The 18,869-nt window shown below is 41.3% G+C and overlaps 1 protein-coding gene across 3 annotated transcripts in view; it reads right to left on the minus strand.

Annotated features, from left to right (window-relative positions):
• Positions 1 to 389: 389 nt before the first annotated feature.
• The window catches only part of cfi (complement factor I), a 245,972-nt gene continuing 227,492 nt past the window's right edge, over positions 390 to 18,869 (minus strand). For 2 of the 3 annotated variants that reach the window (XM_073043136.1, XM_073043135.1), the window contains exon 13: positions 390 to 2,189. In XM_073043136.1, coding sequence (XP_072899237.1) covers positions 1,972 to 2,189 — 218 coding nt within the window. In that variant the 3' untranslated portion in view covers positions 390 to 1,971. The remainder of the gene's footprint in view (positions 2,190 to 18,869) is intronic. The other variant, XM_073043134.1, reaches the window with a different exon arrangement.

An 18,869-nucleotide genomic window follows, 5' to 3' on the forward strand; every position in this document is an offset into this window, starting at 1 on the left:
CCTACTCCCAGCTCTCTGCCCCTTCCTTTCCCTTCAAATCCCTCCTCTTACTTTTCACCACTACGTTGGGCCACCTCCACCCACATGTGCATGAATCATAACAGGCATGATTTTTTTGGGGGGTTCAGTGGCAAACCTAACAGATTACAAGATGGAGTTATGACAGGAGGATATCACACAATGCCTCATGATATATCCCAATACATGATACAGATTAAGTGGGTGGGATTATCAGTATGAGTGTGCAGTTTTATGAATTACAGCTGTAGCATTCACACTGGTTTTAACACAGCAACCGAATGCTGTATGGAAGTTGTACCCACAGGAATTGAAATAAGATGGCCAGTACTCGTAGGACAGGGAAAATATTGTGTAATTATTTATTCTGGCATGGAGGAATGCAATGTTCTCTGAGCAATGGTACTCTGTGTAACATTCCTTCGAGCATACTGTTAAGAGGATATAGCTTTTAATGCTGAAAAATTTTGTCAATGAAAATTGAGACATATACAAAAATCAATTTTCCTACTTTATACTATCTTTAACCAAAGATTTAACACAAAATTAAACAAGCACTGGGTTAGACCAGAGGTGTCACACCCTTTTGAAGCAGAGAAGTGAAAACGCACAAGGCGTGACCAGTACAAAGATTAGATTATATCAGATTAGAGGACAGTTTGAACAGAGGTACAAATGAAAGGATACATCCTTGAACAAGGGTTATATGCAATATATTTTTGATATTACAATTTATATTGGTATTTATCTTATCAATAAAGATGTATGTGCAGTGTAAAAGACAGATAATGGAAGTGTTCAAAGAACCAGCCAAGTATATAAGTTACAGAATTAATAAATAGTGTAAGATGTAGATGGATAAGACCATAAGGTATAGGAGCTGAATTAGGCCATTTGGTCTACTAAGTCTGCTCCACCATTTCATCATGGCTAATCCATTTTCTTCTCAGCCCCAATCTCCTGCCTTCTCCCCTATCCCTTCATGCCCTGACCAATCAAGAATCTATCAACCTCCACCTGAAATACACCCAATAATTTGGCCTCCACAGCTGCCTGTGGCAATGAATTCCACAGATACACCACGCTCTGGCTAAAAAAAATCCTCCTCGCCTCCATTCTGGAAGATGTCCCTCTATTCTGAGGCTGTGTCCTCTGGTCTTAGACTCCCCCACTATAGGAAACATCCTCTCTGCATCCACTCTATTTGATGGGTTTCAATGAAATCACTTTTCATTCTGCCACAATGTGTTGTCTGTTGGTGCACTGTCCTCCTCACATTAGATGTGATTAATTAAATAATTTTATACACTAGTTATAGGTTTGTGGAGATAAAGACATTTAATGTAATCAAATGAAGGTAAAACAGCTTGCACTGATTTACAGATGACAGAAAAAGGACCTTGACTGGAATCATTGACTCCCTTACTCTCCCCACAGCTGTTGTTTGACCTGCTGAATGCTTCCAGTATTTTCTGCTTTTGTATTGAAAATCTTGTTTGGCATAAACTTTACCTAATAAGGCCTTCCAAAATTTCAAGACCCTCATTTAGACATCTTTCAGCAACATAAAACGGAATGCAGATGGAAGAAGAGTACGTTCTTACTAGGCAATTGTTTTTTCTTGATTCATCTTTTGGTTTCAAATGGAAGCAATCTGAATAGTCTCAATATTATGACTTGGAAAAGACTGGCATTTTACACAAGGTAGCTCAAGGCTGCAATAATGCCATGTCTCTTTTTGCAGCACTTAAGGTTATTCGGCAAAACACTCCTCTGTTTGTCAATGTTTTTTATAGTTCCTTCCTAATAACAATGTATTAATTATGTCTGCAATTGTTTTTGGAATGGTATTTAATTATGATCTTTATTATCTTTCTGATAAAAACATGAGTTGCAAAGTTTGAACTAGAAGCAAGATATGTGTGCTGCCAGAACTGAATTGACACTTAACAATCAGACATTATATTTAGAAATAACATTTCTACCAACATGATCACTGATCCAATCGAAGTAATGAGATACTTTTGTGTAAACACCGGGATGTCCGGGTTGACCACATTTTTCACCCCAGCTCACTAGTCCCCACACATACGCTTCATTTCTTTCATCAGTACAGACTAAAGGTCCTCCAGAATCTCCTTGGCAGGAATCAACAGTTCCATCAAGTTTTCCTGGAAAAGAATAATAACATTTATATATTTGGAATAAATTGAAATAAATACAAATGTTTGCCCATATTTAAATGATTCAAAACAACATTAACAATTTCATTTTAAGACTGAATTTTGAAATATTAATATCACTTTGAATGATTGAAAGTTTTGGTGTGATGAAAGCATTAAATCATCTGAGAAATATTCGCAAAAACATATGTTTTGGGAAAAAGGACTAAGTAAAAATCTCTGAAAAAATCAGTAATTGCTCAATTAGAAAAAATTGTCGCCTGCTTCTATTTTATAAAATTCCATGCCTCTGAAAGCTCTATATTTTCCATTTTCAATCCCGCTAATCAGAATCAGATTTACTATCACTGACATATCAAGTGCAATTTGATGTTTTGTAGCAATATAGTGCAGGGCATAAAAATTACTTAACAAAATAGTTGAAAAGACCAATAACAAGACAGATGGTGGAAGGGAAGGAGCTATTCTTAAAAATGGTTCTTGAAGTTCCTGTACCCTCTCCCCAGTGGGAGCTGATCCTATATGATGGATGCTGCATTCTTAAGGCAGTGCCTCTTGAAGATATTCTCAATGGAAAGGAGGATAGTGTCTATGATGGAACTGCTTGAGCCCACAATCCTCTGCACTGGAGACTCCACAAGAGGCTGTGGTGCAACCTGTCAGAACATTTCCACCATGAGCTTGTAGAAATCCGCACGACTTTGGTGATATACAGATTTCTGCAAACTCCTAATGAAGTAGAGCCACTGGTGAGCTTTCTTTGTGATTGTATCACTTTCCTGGGCCTGGATAGATCCTCTGAGATGTTGACTAGGAACTTGAACCTGCCCACCCTTTCCACCAATGAATTCTCAATGAGTACTAGTGTGTGTTCTCCCTATTTTCCCTTCCTGAAGTCCATCATCATTCCTTGGTCTTTAGGATTCTAGCCATATTTGTTGCTTTCTTTTTACTGTCTCAGTGTTACGGTGAGAGGACAGGAAATATTGAATACTCCCAAAAGTTTGCACATTAATGATGTAGGTGTATGTGGCTAGAAGTTCATATGTTCCTCTTTCAGAATGTTTTGTAGCTTTGTAATGCTCCTAGGCTGCATCATAGCACCAGAACATTTCTGTCAGGAATCTCTTGCATGTGATTCAACCGGGATGCAATCACCTGCTGACTGCAGTGCTTTAACTGCGAGGGACAGCCCTCACAGCAGCCTAATCCAAACACATGCTGCTTTTAAAGACATAACTTTGCAATAAACCACTATCTTCCCGCTTTATTTCAGTGAAAGCATATCAGTTAGTCATGGGAGAAGCAGAATCTCAAACTGAAGAGAGAACTGTTGTGTCTGCGCACAACTACATGGTGATTAAATAAAAACACACATGCGGGTGACGGCTTTAACTGGTGTATTCACATTACAACGAGAGAGAGAGAGAGAACAATGTGCATGTGCAGGGAACAGATCAATACATAGTGCTAAGGTGGGGGGAGGGGAAGGGGGAAGCTCTAAAAGAAATAGATCCATGCGTTACAAGAACCTCTCTGGCAAGTATGTCTTGTGTTCTCTTCTTATCAAACAATCCTTTCTGAAACATCTAAAAAGTACACTTCCTCCTACATTTACCCTTTCCTCCAGAAGCACCCTGCACACTGCTTAGCCGTGAACATCTGTTGCAAGGTATTGCGAGAAGAAACCATTTGCTCCCTAGAGCCCAACTAGCAGCACAGCAAGAGGAGCAAAAACAAGTTAATGATGCCAGGGACGACAATGATGTAGAACTCAACCAGAGGAGGATTGCATCACCTTCCTGATTGCTGCCTCATTCATAGTTGAAAAGCTTTGGTACGCAGTGGGTGAATGAAGCTAGAAGCCTTGAAAATAAAGATGATCATATCTGTTCCCCAAATACCAACACTCTGTGAGTTTCCTGTTTGCCTCAGCTACTCTTTGTGGAGATTACTTCTACATTCCAAACACTCTTTGAGTAAAGGCGGTTCTGAACTCCCTATTTGGTTTCTTGGTGATTTCCCTGTCTGGAGGGAATCAATTATAAGTTACTACTAACATCTGGAATCAGGAACTCAGGATGCACAAGCTTTCAGAGTCAACACTCCATAGGATGGAAGGCCTAGGGTTTTTAAAAAAAAAATTTTTGCTCAGCATAACAAATTTCCAGATACATTTACATTTACATTTCTTCCCCTCACAGATATCACATATCAGAACACTTCCATCAAAATATAGACATCACCACAACATTCTATACAAAAGCCTTTATTAGTATAGCAGACAAGTTGACATCTACATACTCCAGAAAAGGCTGCCATGTTTTATGAAAACTATTTGTTTTTGAGTGTACCATACATGTCAAACAGACCAAAGGAATGTATTCCATGATTAATTTACACCAACCAAAAAGTCCAGGGGCCTTATTGGATATCCAACAAAGTAAAATGTTCTTCCTTGCACAAAAAGTCAGAATGTTAAAAGGTTTTTTTCTGATGTGCATTAGTAATACGACTGCTGGGTAAGCCTAAGAGAAAAGACACTGGGTCCAGTTCAAGCTCCATCTTCAGAATCTTTTTCATTTCACCCAAAATATCACTCCAGAATGCCTGAAGTTTGGGACAAGTCCAAAAACAGTGGGTGTAAGTTCCAGTATTTACTTTACATTTAGAACACATTGGAGGACCCCCCCCCCCCCGCCATCTTAAATTTTGAGAGATGATCTGGAGTCAGATGGGCTCTATGCAGAATTTTGAGTTGCAATGCTTTAGTTCTATTACAAACTGAAATCTTCTTTGCATTATCACAGATGTCTTCCCATGTTTCAGCTGTAATTTCTACTTCCAGCTCTTCCTCGCAGACCCTTCCCAGCTGCTCAGCCTCTCCACAAGAACATTCCCTCAGGATGCTGTAAAAAGTACTAATGGAGACTTCACCCTTAGAACAAAACACCCTCTTTTCTATAACAGAACTATAGAAATCAGTTAACAATGATGTTTTTTTCTGTATATAATCTCCTATCTGAAAGAAACAAAAAAGTTCCTTGTTGGGTATATTAAATTTCTGTACTATTTGACTAAAAGACATCATCGTTCCTTCATCAAACAAATCTCCTAGATGGAAAATACCCTTAGAAATCCAGAGTTTAAATCCAGAATCCATTATGCCAGGCTGAAAATCTGGACTGCCGGTTATTGGAGGGAAGGGTGATACTTTCGTTGCGTTGCCCTCAATTTGTCGCACCGCCCTCCAAGCCCTGACCGTATTAATTGTTATTGGATTGCGACAATATTCCTTAACTAGTTTCATCTTACTGAGGAAAAGCCAATCAATAAGAGGGCATTTTGTTTGTGAGGCTTCAATGTCTCGCCAAATTGACTGCAAACCCAGTCAACCACATAAGACAAAAAGGAACATAATTGATATTTTTTGATGTCTGGAAAATCAAGGCCCCCTAGACTACTGGGAAGCTGTAACTTAGACATTTTAATACAGGGTCTTCTTTTGTTCCAGATGAAAGAAACAAATCATCTAGTGACTAGTGGTGTCCCACAAGGATCTGTTCTGGGACCTCAACTTTTTGTGATTTTTATTAATGACCTGGATGTGGGGGTAGAAGAGTGGGTTGGCAAGTTTGCAGATGACACAAAGGTTGGTGGTGTTGTAGATAGTGTAGAGGATTGTCAAAGATTGCAGAGAGACATTGATAGCATGCAGAAGTGGGCTGAGAAGTGGCAGATGGAGTTCAACCGGGAGAAGTGTGAGGTGGTACACTTTGGAAGGACAAACTCCAAGGCAGAGTACAAAGTAAATGGCAGGATACTTGGTAGTGTGGAGGAGCAGAGGGATCTGGGGGTACATGTCCACAGATCCCTGAAAGTTGCCTCACAGTTAGATAGGGTAGTTAAGAAAGCTTATGGGGTGTTAGCTTTCATAAGTCGAGGGATAGAGTTTAAGAGACGCGATGTAATGATGCAGCTCTATAAAACTCTAGTTAGGCCACACTTGGAGTACTGTGTCCAGTTCTGGTCGCCTCAGTATAGGAAGGATGTGGAAGCATTGGAAAGGGTACGGAGGAGATTTACCAGGATGCTGCCTGGTTATGGATTATGATCAGAGGTTAAGGGAGCTAGGGCTTTACTCTTTGGAGAGAAGGAGGATGAAAGGAGACATGATAGAGGTATACAAGATATTAAGAGGAATAGACAGAGTGGACAGCCAGTGCCTCTTCCCCAGGGCACCACTGCTCAGTACAAGAGGAGTACTATTCTATGTTCTATCTATTTTTTTAAGTATTTGTTAGGTAAAAATGACTGGAATCATTCGTATTGGGTAGAGCAGACGAGGAAGAATGTTCATTTTGAGCAACAATATTCGGCCAAGCCAAGAAATGGGAAGAGTGCTCCATCGCTTTAGATCCTGTTTGATCTTGTCAAATAACTGTGTAAAGTTAGCTTTGAACAATTGATCAAACGTAGGTGTGATAAATATGCCGAAGTAAACAAAACCTGTCTGCGACCATTTAAAGGGGAAAACACCCTGAGTGTCAGGTACCTGCTGCAGATCCCCCAGAGGCATAGCCTCTGATTTAGTAAAGTTGACTTTATAACCTGAAAAGGCGCTAAATGAATTGATGCATTATATAAGGCGGTGCACTGTTATAGCAGGGTTTGATAAGAAAATTAGAACATCATCCGCATACAGTGTAATTTTATGTGACTTCAGTCCTATGTCTGGAGCAGATATTTTGGGCTCTTGCTGAATAGCCTCAGCCAATGGCTCGATCACTAGTGTGAAAAGTAGTGGTTAAAGAACCTTCACCCGCTTAATAAAATTATTGCCCAAACCATATTGTTCTAAAGTGAAAAAAACATATGGCCATTTGACACGATCAAAGGCCTTTTCTGCATCTCAGGAAACCACCAAGCCATCCACTGCCTGTTGCTGACATAGCTGAATCATGTTAAGTAATCTTCTGATATTGTTAGATGATCTACAGCCTTTTACAAAACCCATTTGATCCTCTTTTATGATAAAAGGTAACACAGTTTCTAATCGCAAAACTAAGATTTTGAACTCAACATTTAACAAAGAAATAAGCCTGTAGGAGGCACAATCTTCAGGGCTCTTTCCTTTCTTAGGAATTAGGAAGATATTAGCTTCTCTCAGTGATGGTGGGAGACCACAATTAAATGCATGATTGAATATGTTTAGCATGGGTTCTGATAATAACCGTGTGAACTCTTTATAGAATTCACTAGTGAGTCCATCAAGACCAGGGGCCTTCCCACTTTGGAGCTGTCTCATAGCTTCCTGTATCTCATGTATAGATATCGGAGCATTGATGAGGGATTCTTGTTCAGAAGAAATACCTAGGAGATTGATGCACCATCAATAACTCTCGGAGACGTGAGGCGAGATATAGGCTTTTATTGGCTGGAAGAAAGCACAAGCAGCAAATGACCACCACACTACATCCTGGAACTGAGGAAAGGGCTGTGTCTCCAATCGCCTTTATACCGGGGTCTGTGGGAGGAGCCACAGGAGCAGTCAGTGGAGGGGGGGGGGGGGTGTCCAGACAGGCATATGTAGTTCACCACAGAGATCTAAATTCCTAAAAAAGGACTCCATCCTAGATTGTCCATCATTACATTGCTCAGATTTTTACAGTTTAGAATAAAGATTCTTAAACACAACATTAATCATTTTAGAATTACTAGTGAGGGCTCCTGTCCCATCACTAATTGAAGCAATACTCTGAGAGGCCTTTTTCTTTCTAGCTAAATAAGCCAAATACCTACCTGGTTTTTCACCATGTTCAAACAATCATTGTTTAGCAAATGTCAATTTTCTTTTGGCTGCTTGTGTAAGTGAAGAATTTAGTGTACAGCGTAGGTCTGTGATATTCTGTAACTTGGCTGCAGAAGGCTTACTAATATAATCCTTTTCAGCTGCCGCAAGCCTTGCTTCCACTAGGCACTGCTGTTCCACAGCTTGTCTCTTCTTACTAGCAGAGTAGGAGATAATTAATCCCCTTGCATAGGCCTTAGCGGTTTGGCCTAGAATTTTTGAGTAACTGGAATTGGGCAAACTAGATGTGAGTAAGCCAACAATCTAGGATGATCATGCAGATTTTATTCTTTCTGCCACTTCAGCTCCTGCAGAATACAATCTCTAAATCAGAGTTATTTCTTGCAAATTAATAAGTGCAGAAAACACATTTTGGGGGAGGAAAGCATGTAATCATTTCAGGTTGGTTTTCTACCATTTATGGTATTACTGGAGAAGACTGAACTAATGTCAGGGCCAGTGAGATTTTCAACTATATAAGCCATATAAATTTAGAATCTTTTGTTTCCTGAGAAATACATTTCTAATTTTTGATCGCAGTTATTTACTTTCCTGGTTCGAATCTTGTAACCAGCATACAAGAAGCTTTCCCATATGAAATGGAAGGTGCATCTCATTCATCTCCTTGTACTTGCTCTGCTGTTCAATAACATAATGGCTTATTGACCATAAAACCATAAGAGTTAGGAGCGAAATTAAGCCACTCAACTCATCGAGCCTGTTCCACCATTTCATCATGGCTGATCCATTTCCTTCACAACCCCATTCTCCTGCCTTCTCCCTTTAACCTTTCATGTCCTATCCAATCAAGAGGCTAGCAACCTCCACCTTAAATATACCCAATGGCGGCTTTCACAGCTGTCTATGCAACAAAGTTCAAAACCCTCTGGCTAAAGAAATTCCTCCTCATTTCTGTTCTACATAGACACCCCTCTTTTCTGAGCAACACACGCAAAATGCTGGTGGAACACAGCAGGCCAGGCAGCATCTATACGAGAAGACCTGTCAATGTTTCGGGCCGAGACCCTTCATCAGCCTGGCCTGCTGTGTTCCACCAGCATTTTGTGTGTTGCTTGAATTTCCAGCATCTGCAGATTTCCTCGTGTTTCCTCTTTTCTGAGGCTGTGATTCTCCCACCGTAGGAAACATCCTTTCCACATCCATTTTATTTAGGCCTTTCAACATTAGATAGGTTTCAATGAGATCTCCCCCCACTATTCTTCTAAATTCCAGTGAGTTAAGGCCCAGATCCCTCAATTACTCCTCATATGATAAGCCTTTCATTTGGACCTGCTCTGTTCCTTCTCCAATGGCAGCATATCATCCCAGAACTGCTCTCAATACTCCATGAGGCCTCATCAGTAGCTTATAAAGCCTTAGCATTACATCCTTCCTTTTATATTCTATTCTTCTTGAAATGAATGCCAACATCGCATTTGACTCCCTTACCACTAACTCAACCTGCAAGTTAACCTTCAGGGAATTCTGCACAAGGACTCCCAAGTCCCTTTGCACCTTGGATTTTTGATTTTTTTACCCCATTTAGAAAATGATCTCTGCTTTTTATTCTTTCAACCAAAGTGCGTGACCATACACTTCCCTACACTGTATTCCATTTGCCACTGCTTTGCCCATTCTCTGAATCTGTCTGGCTCCTTCTGTACCCTTCCTGCTTCCTTAACGCTACCTGCCCCTCCACCTATCTTTGTATCATCTGCAAACTTGGCCACAAAGCCGTCAGTTCTTTCATCTAAATCATTGACATACAATGTATGTTAATGCACCTCAGCACCACTTCCCTAAAGTGACTTTATATTCCATAAGATCATAAGATATAGGAGCAGATTTAGGCTATTTGGCCCATCAAGTCTGCTCTGTTATTACATCATGACAGATCCATTTTCCCTCTCAGACCCAGTCTCCTGCCTTCTCTCCACATTTCTTCATGCTTTGACTAAGCAAAAATCTATCAACTTCAGCCTTAAATATACCCAGTAATTAGGCTTCCATAGCAGCTTGTGGCAAAGAATTCCATAAATTCATGATTCTCTGGCTAAAGAAATTTTTCCTCATCTCCATTCTAAAAGGACGCCCCTCTATTCTGAGATTGTGTTTTCTGGTCTTAGACTCTCCCCTACCATCGGAAATATCCTCTCCACATCCACTCTATTAAGGCCTTTCACCATTTGATAGGTTTTCCTTCATTCCAAAAAGAAATCTCACTTTTGAATATACCCAGTGACTGAGTCTCCATAGCACTCATAAGTAGGAAATTCCATTTTGCTCAGGGTAGAAATGAAGATCTAGAATTCTTTGTAGATAAGGCTATAAAGAGATGGTTTGGCACATTGGCCTTCATTAATCAAAGCACTGAGTGCAGGAGTTGGGATGTTATATTGAAGTTGTATAAGACATTGGTGAGGCCTAAATTGGAGTGTTGCATGCAGTTTTGGTCACATACCTACAGGAAAGATATCAATAAAATTGAAAGAGTGAAGAGAAAATTTATAAGGATTTTGCCAGGATTTGAGGACCTGAATGTTAGGGAATGATTGAATAGGTTAGAACTTTATTTCCTAGAGCATAGGATAAGGAGAGGAGATTTGAAATAGGTATGCAAAATGATGAGGGGTGTAGCAGGCTTTTCCCACCAATGTTAGGTGAGACTACAACTAGAGGTCATGTGTTAAGGGGAACGTGTGAGGGAACTTCTTCACAGAGAGAGTTCAGAATGAATTGCCAGTTCAGGTGGTGGGTGCAGATTCAGTTTCAACATTTAAGAGAAATTTGTATAGGTACATGGATGGGAGTATATGTACATGCCAATAGTTTGACATGTTTGAATAGTTTGACCAAAGGCCTGTTTCTCTGCTGTAGTGTCCTATGACTCTACATAGAAGCTTTAGAAAGACTATAAGATACAGGTGCAGACATAGGCCATTCAAGTCTGCTTTGCCATTCAATCATGGCTGATCCAATTCTTCCAGTCATCCCCTGCCTTCTGTCCATACCCTTTGATGCCCTGGCTAATCAAGAACCTATCTGTCACTGCCTTAAATACATCCGATGACTTGGCCTCCACAGCTGCTCGTGGCAACAAATTCCACAGATTTACCACCCTCTGACGAAAGACTTTAGATCTGTCTTTCCTAGGGAAGACACAAGCAATCTCCCAGATGTATGGATGGGCCAAGGACATAGGGTAACAGAAGAAATGAAACAGATTGACATTTGGAAGGAAATGGTGATGAGTAGACTGATGGGACTGAAGGCTGACAAATCCCCAGGTCCAGATGGTCTGCACCCTAGGGTACTAAAGGAGGTGGCTCTGGAAATTGCGGATGCATTGGTAATCATTTCCCCATGTTCCTTAGATTCAGGATCAGTTCCTGAGGATTGGAGAATGGCTAATGTTATCCCACTTTTTAAGAAAGGAGGGAGGGAGAAAACAGAGAACTATCGTCCTGTCAGCCTAACATCAGTAGTGGGTAAGATGCTAGAGTCCATTATTAAAGATGAAATAGTGGCATATCTAGATAGCAGTGATAGGATTGGGCTGAGCCAGCATGGATTTACCAAGGGCAAATCATGCTTGATTAATCTATTGGAGTTTTTCGAGGATGTAACCAGGAAGTTAGACAAGGGAGATCCAGTGGATGTAGTGTACCTTAATTTTCAGAAGGCATTTGATAAGGTCCCACATAGGAGATTGGTGGGTAAAATCAGAGCTCATGGCATTGGGGGGAAGATATTGACATGGATAGAAAACTGGTTGGCAGATAGAAAGCAAAGGTGAATGGGTGTTTCTCGGAATGGCAGGTGGTGACTAGTGGGGTGCCACAGGGCTCGGTATTGGGACCACAGCTGTTTACAACTTACACCAACGATTTATATGAAGGCATTGAGAATAACATCAGCAAGTTTGCTGATGATACTAAACTGGGTGGCAGTGTGACATGTGATGAGGATGTTAGGAGAATTCAGGGTGACTTGGATAGGCTGGGTGAGTGGGCAGATACTTGGCAGATGACGTTTAATGTGAATAAGTGTGAGGTTATCCGCTTTGGGAGTAAGAACAGGAAGGCAGATTATTATCTGAACGGTGTAGAGTTAGGTAAGGGAGTAATACAAAGAGATCTAGGAGTCCTTGTTCATCAGTCACTGAAGGTGAATGAGCAAGTGCAGCAGGCAGTGAAGAAGGCTAATGGAATGTTGGCCTTTATTACAAAGGGAATTGAGTACAAGAGCAAGGAAATCCTTTTGCATTTGTACAGGGCCCTGGTGAGACCACACCTGGAGTATTGTGTACAGTTTTGGTCTCCAGGGTTAAGGAAGGACATCCTGGCTGTAGAGGAAGTGCAGCGTAGATTCACAAGGTTAATTCCTGGGATGTCCGGACTGTCTTATGCAGAGAGGTTAGAGAGACTGGGCTTGTACACGCTGGAATTAAGGAGATTGAGAGGGGATCTGATTGCAACATATAAGATTATTAAAGGATTGGACAAGATAGAGGCAGGAAATATGTTCCAGATGCTGGGAGAGTCCAGTACCAGAGGGCATGGTTTGAGAATAAGGGGTAGGTCATTTAGGACAGAGTTAAGGAAAAACTTCTTCTCCCAGAGAGTTGTGGGGGTCTGGAATGCACTGCCTCGGAAGGCAGTGGAGGCCAATTCTCTGGATGCTTTCAAGAAGGAGCTAGATAGGTATCTTATGGATAGGGGAATCAAGGGATATGGGGACAAGGCAGGAACCGGGTATTGATAGTAGATGATCAGCCATGATCTCAGTATGGCAGTGCAGGCTCGAAGGGCCGAATGGTCTACTTCTGCACCTATTGTCTATTGAAAGTAATTTCTCCACATCTCAGTTCTAAATGGACATCTTTCAATCCTGCAGTCATGCCCTCTTGTCCTAGAATCCCCTACCATGGGAAATAACTTTGCCGTATCTGATCTGTTCAGGCCTTTTAACATTCAGAATGTTTCTGTGAGATCTCCTCTCATTCTCCTGAACTCCAGGGAATACAGCCCAAGAGTTGCCGGATGTTCCTCATATTGTAACTCTTTTACTCCTGGAATCATTCTCGTGAATCTTCTCTCTCCGATGTCAGCATATCCTTTATAAAATAAGGAGCCCAAAACTGCACACAATACTCCAAGTGTGGTCTCACAAGTGCCTTATAGAGCTTCAACATCACATCCCTACTCTTATATTCTATACCTCTAGAAATGAATGCCAACATTGCATTCACCTTCTTCACCACCAACTCAACCTGCAGGTTAACCTTTACGGTATCCTGCACAAGAACTCCCAAGTCCCTTTGCATCTTTGTATTTTGAATTCCCTCTCCATCTAAATAATAGTCTACCTGTTTATTTCTTCCACCAAAGTGCAAACTTTCCAACATTGTATTTCATTTGCCACTTCTTTGCCCATTCTCCTAAACTATCTAAGTCTCTCTACAGGCTCTCTGTTTCCTCAACACTACCCGCTCCTCCACCTATCTTTGTATCATCAGCATATTATTCTGATATCAATCATCTATTAATTCCATAGTCCAAATCATTGACGTACATCATAAAATGCAGGGGTCCCAACACCGACCCCTGTGGAAATCCACTGGTAACCGGCAGCCAGCCAGGTAGGATGCCTTTACTCCCACTCTCTGTTTTCTGCCAATCAGCCAACGCTCCACCCATGCTAATAACTTCCCTGTAATTCCATGGGCTCTTATCTCGCTGAGCAGCCTCATATGCGGCACCTTGTCAAAGGCCTTCTGAAAATCCAAGTATACCACATCTACAGCATCTCCTTTGTCTACCCCGCTTGTAATTTCCTCAAAAATTGCAGTAGGTTAGTCAGGCAGGATTTTCCTTTCAGGAAACCATGCTGGCTTTGGCCTATCTTGTCATGTTCCTCTGGTACTCTGTAATCTCATCCCTAACTAGCGATTCCAACAACTTTCCTACCACTGATGTCAGGCTAACGGGTCTATAGTTTCCTTTCTGCTGCCTCCCACACTGCTTAAATAGCAGGGCAGAAGGGATTTATCAGGATACCACCCGAACTAGAGGGCATGTCATTTGATGATAGGTTGAGCGAGCTGGAGCTTTTCTCTTTGGAGTGAAGGAAGATGATGAGGACTGGTGTGTGATCCCCTGACTTACCCTTCCTGAAGTCCACCAACAATTCCTTTGTCTTACTTATGCTGAGTGCAAGGTTGTTGCTAATATGAGATCAAGTATTGTAAACTCTCTCGTTGGGTCCTCTATGTACTAATTAAGGAAACTATCCTGAATGTGTTTGACAAACTATCCCATCCAGTCCTCTTACAGCATGGGAGTCCCAGTTAATAAGTGGAAAGTTAAAATCACTTACTATGGCATCTTTATGTTTCTTGCAACAGTCTGTGAACTCTCTACAAATTTGCACCTTTAGATCCAGCTGACTGTGGGTGGTCTATAATGTAATTCCATTAGCGTAGTCATCCTTTTCTTATTCCTCAGTTCCTTCCTATATGGAGGTGACCAGAACTGAACACAATACTCCAAGTGTGGTCTAACCTGTGTTTTATAGGTCTTCAATGTTACCTTGTGATTAATGAACTTAATCCCCTTACTAATGAAGGCCCACACACCATAGATCTTCTTAACAACTGAATCAACTTATGCACCAACTTTGAGAGATCTGTGGACATGGACCCAAGATGCCTCTGTTCCTTTACATTGCCAAGAATCCTGCCATTAACCCTGTACTCTGCCTTCAAATCACACATTGCATGCTTTTGTAGTTATCTAACCTACCACAACCAGCTCACATCGCATGCTCTTGTAGTTTGCTTCACTTGGATTTAATACGCTAGTTTCAGATTCACTTTCAATCAGAATGTAATCTCATGATATCATTGTTTGTGAAAGGCTATAATTATAGATTAATAATTAGCTCTTTTCTTTATATGATTGCTCTGAAGTAACCTGTTTCCCAGTTGGTGGCACAAGATTTAAAGAGTTTAAAATTTGTTATATTTGTCACATATACAGTACATCAAAGCACACAGTGAATGTGTTGATTGTGTCAATGTCCAACACAGTCCAAGATGCGCTGTGGCAGTCTACAAGTGTCACCATGCATTAGACCAGCATAGCATGCCCAGAGCTTACCTACCCTAACCTGTACATCTTTAGAATGTGGGAGGAAACCGGAGCACTCTGAGGAAATCTACATGGTCATGGGCAGAACGTACTATGAGGTATTAATTCTTTAAATTTTGTACCCACAGTGGGAATTGAACCCCAGTCTTTTCTAACCGGCTATGCTACCATACTGCCCAATCTTGTATGCACTTCAGAAACTTGCTATCCATGCTGTTACTGATAAATTGGTTTCAGCAGCCCATATGTCAATTAAGTCCCCCATGATTACTTTATTATCTTTGGTATACATGCCTTGAATTTACTGATTCATGTTACACTCTGAACCACCATCATTATTTAAAGGCCTACAGATAATCCCCCCCCCCATTGTTTTGAGGCCCGTATTGTCTTAGCCCTATCCAAACTGCTTTCACTTTGTAATTTTTCTCAGCTGAGATACTTTCACTCACCTGCCTTTCCCCCTTCTTTCCATTGCATTTTGTAAATTTCTCTTAAAATTTAAATATTGTGGAATATTTAGTTAACAACCTAGATAATTTTAACCAGATCTTTGGAATGAATATTTGATCATGCCTATATATTTCTCTTTACAACATCAGTTTATCTATCTTAGAAGCTAGAACGTGAAACAGTACAGCACAGGAACAACTTTCAGTCCTTTCTGTCTGCATTGATAAATTAACAAATCCCTTCCTCCTGTACATGATCCATGTCATGTACACAGTATCCAGCACATGGCTAGCATAATGCTTTACAGTACCAGTGATCAGGGCTCAATTCCCACTGCTGCCTGTAAGGAGTTTGTACATTCTGTGACTGCGTGGGTTTCCTCCGGGTGCTCTGGTCTCCTCCCACAGTTTAAAGATGTGATGGTTGATAGGTTGATCATCATAATAGATTGTCTCATGCTTAGGTGAGAGTTAAATTGGAGGGGGGTGCTGGGTGGTGAGGCTCGAAGGGCTGGAAGGGCCTTTTCTGCGCTGTATTTCAATAAATAATTAAAAAATTAAGAAAATATCCCTACTAGGCCAGATTGAAGAAGTGGCTGAACAACTAACATTAACATATCACTTGTGGAACCAACGGAACCAACACACTTGACCACTGTTAAACAGCCAACAAGAACACTTACAGTGTCATCCCATGCCCACAGTTTGGGAGGTCCAGTCATTTGGCTGCACTCCTTGTCCCAGCATACAGACAGAGAGTAAAGACTGCAACACCAGTGGTGAGGACCAAGAAGCTATGGTCAAGGGAGGTGGAGGAGCACTTGCAGGATTGCTTTGAGTCAGTGCACTGGATGATATTCAAAGATTCACTTTCAATTCAGAATGAAAATGCCACAGTTGTCACTGTATTCATCTGGCGCGGCTTGCAGGTCATCACTTCCTACAAAGCAAAACTAAAATCACGAATGCTTCAGTCCCAGATGAGCTCAATGCCTTTGAAAGGGAGAATAAAATGACATCTATGTGAATCCCTGCATGACCTGGTGACCCTGTGATCTCTGTCTGGGAGGCCGATGTCAGAACATCTTGCAAGGTGTCAGGTCCTGGTGGTGTACTTGGTGGGGCACCGAAAACCAGTACCAACCAACTAGTGGGAGTGTTGAAGGACATCTTCAGTCTCCTATTACTGCAGCCAGAGGTTCCCACCTGCATCAAAAGGGCGGCTATCATACCAGTGCCCAAGAAGAGAAGGGTGAGCTGTCTCAATGACTATCACCCAGTGGCACTCACATCTACTGTGATGAAATGCTTTGAAAGGTTGACCATGGCTAGAATCAACTGCCTAAGTAAGGAACAAGACCTGCTGCAATTTCCCTAACGCCATAGTCTACAGCAGATGACATCTCACCAGCTCTCCACTCGGCCTTGTATCACCTGGACAGTAGTAATATGGTGTTTATTGATTACAGCTCAACATTCAACACCATCATCCCCTCAGTACTAATCAACAAGCTCCAAAACCTGGACCTCTGTACCTCCCTCTGCATCTGGATCTTTGTTTTCCTCAACGAGAGACCACAGTCTATATGAATCAGAACTAACACCTCGCTGACAATCAACAATGGCACATGAGTTTTACACCTATGATAGGCACAGCTCAAACACCATCTATAAACCTGCCGATGACACAACTATTGTTGGCAGAATTTCAGATGGAGACAAGGAGGCATACAGGAGCGAGGCAGATTAGCTGGTCGAGTGGTATTGCAGCACTCAGCGTGACTGACTGTGGGCTTCAGGAAGGGGAAGTCAAGGGAACACACACCAGTTCTCACGGGAAAGGATGAGCAATTTCAAGTTCCTGGGTGTCACATCTGTGAGGATCTATCATGGGCCCCACATACTGAAGGAATTACAAAGAAAGTATGACTGTGGCTATCTTTCATTAGGAGTGTGAGGAGAATTGGTATGTCACCAAAGACATTTGCAAATTTCTACATACTAGCCAGATGCATTACTCTCTGGTATGGGGGAGGGGCACTGCACAGGATTGAAATAAACTGCAGAAAGTTGTAAACACAGCCAGCTCCATCATGGGCATCCACATCCCCAGCATCAAAGATTTTCTTTCAAAGCCTTCACATTCTTCCTGTAATGGGACAACCAGAATTGCACACAATATGTACTTCAAATATGGCCTGACCAAAGTTTTATATAGCTGCAACATGACTTCTTACTCCTATAATCAATACCCTAAATGAAGGCAAGCAAGCCGGCATCATCTTTATATCTCAATCTGCTGGTGTGGACACTGTCAGGGTGCTATGGACTTGGGTCCCAAGACTTCATTTATTTGACCACAGTACTTCACACTTGTTGGAATTCTTTTGTTCAGGGAGGGTGAGGGTTGAGTGTCAATGTTCTTTTGTGTTTTGTGTGGAGGAGGGGTTTAGGTGCTGATATCCTTGTTGGGTTTTTGTGCAGAGGGAGGGGCATTTGTGGGTTGATGATTGTGTTGCAGTGTTTTTTTTGTGGAGGGTTGTGGGGTTTGCTGTTTCTCTTTGAACTTATTTCCATGGCTTTTCTTTGTTTTGTGGCTATCTGGAGAAGAATCTCAGAGTTCTGTATTGCATACATACTTTGATAATAAATACTTTGAATCTTTACACCTTGACTCATGTTCATTCATTCATTTTGTTATGAATAATGCATGCATTCAGATTTTGATTTTCCCTTATTTTAACTCAACCAACAGGTTTACCTTCATGTTTATAAACCGTCAGAGTGTCATAAAGTCATAGAAAAGTACAGGACAGACCTATCTAGTTCATGCTGAACCATTTAAACTGCCTATTTATTCCCTTCGACCTGCTGCAGGACCATAGCCCTCCATACCCTTGCCATCCATGTACCTATCCAAACTTCTCTTAAATGTTGAAGTCGAGCTCACATGGATACTTGTGCTAGCAGCTCATTTCACACTCTTATGACCCTCTGAGTGAAGAAGTTTCCCCTCATGTTCCCCTTAAACTTTTCACCTTTCACCCTTAACCCATGACGGCAAGTTGTAGTCCACCCCAACATCAGTGGAAAAAGTCTGCTTGCATTTGCCTTATTTATACACCTCATAATTTTGTCTACCTCTATCAAATCTCCTCTCAATCTTCTATGTTGCTAGGAATAAAGTCCTAACCTATTCAATCTTTCCTTTATA

Source organism: Hemitrygon akajei, chromosome 4 (assembly GCF_048418815.1).
Source record: "Hemitrygon akajei chromosome 4, sHemAka1.3, whole genome shotgun sequence".
NCBI lineage: Eukaryota > Metazoa > Chordata > Chondrichthyes > Myliobatiformes > Dasyatidae > Hemitrygon > Hemitrygon akajei.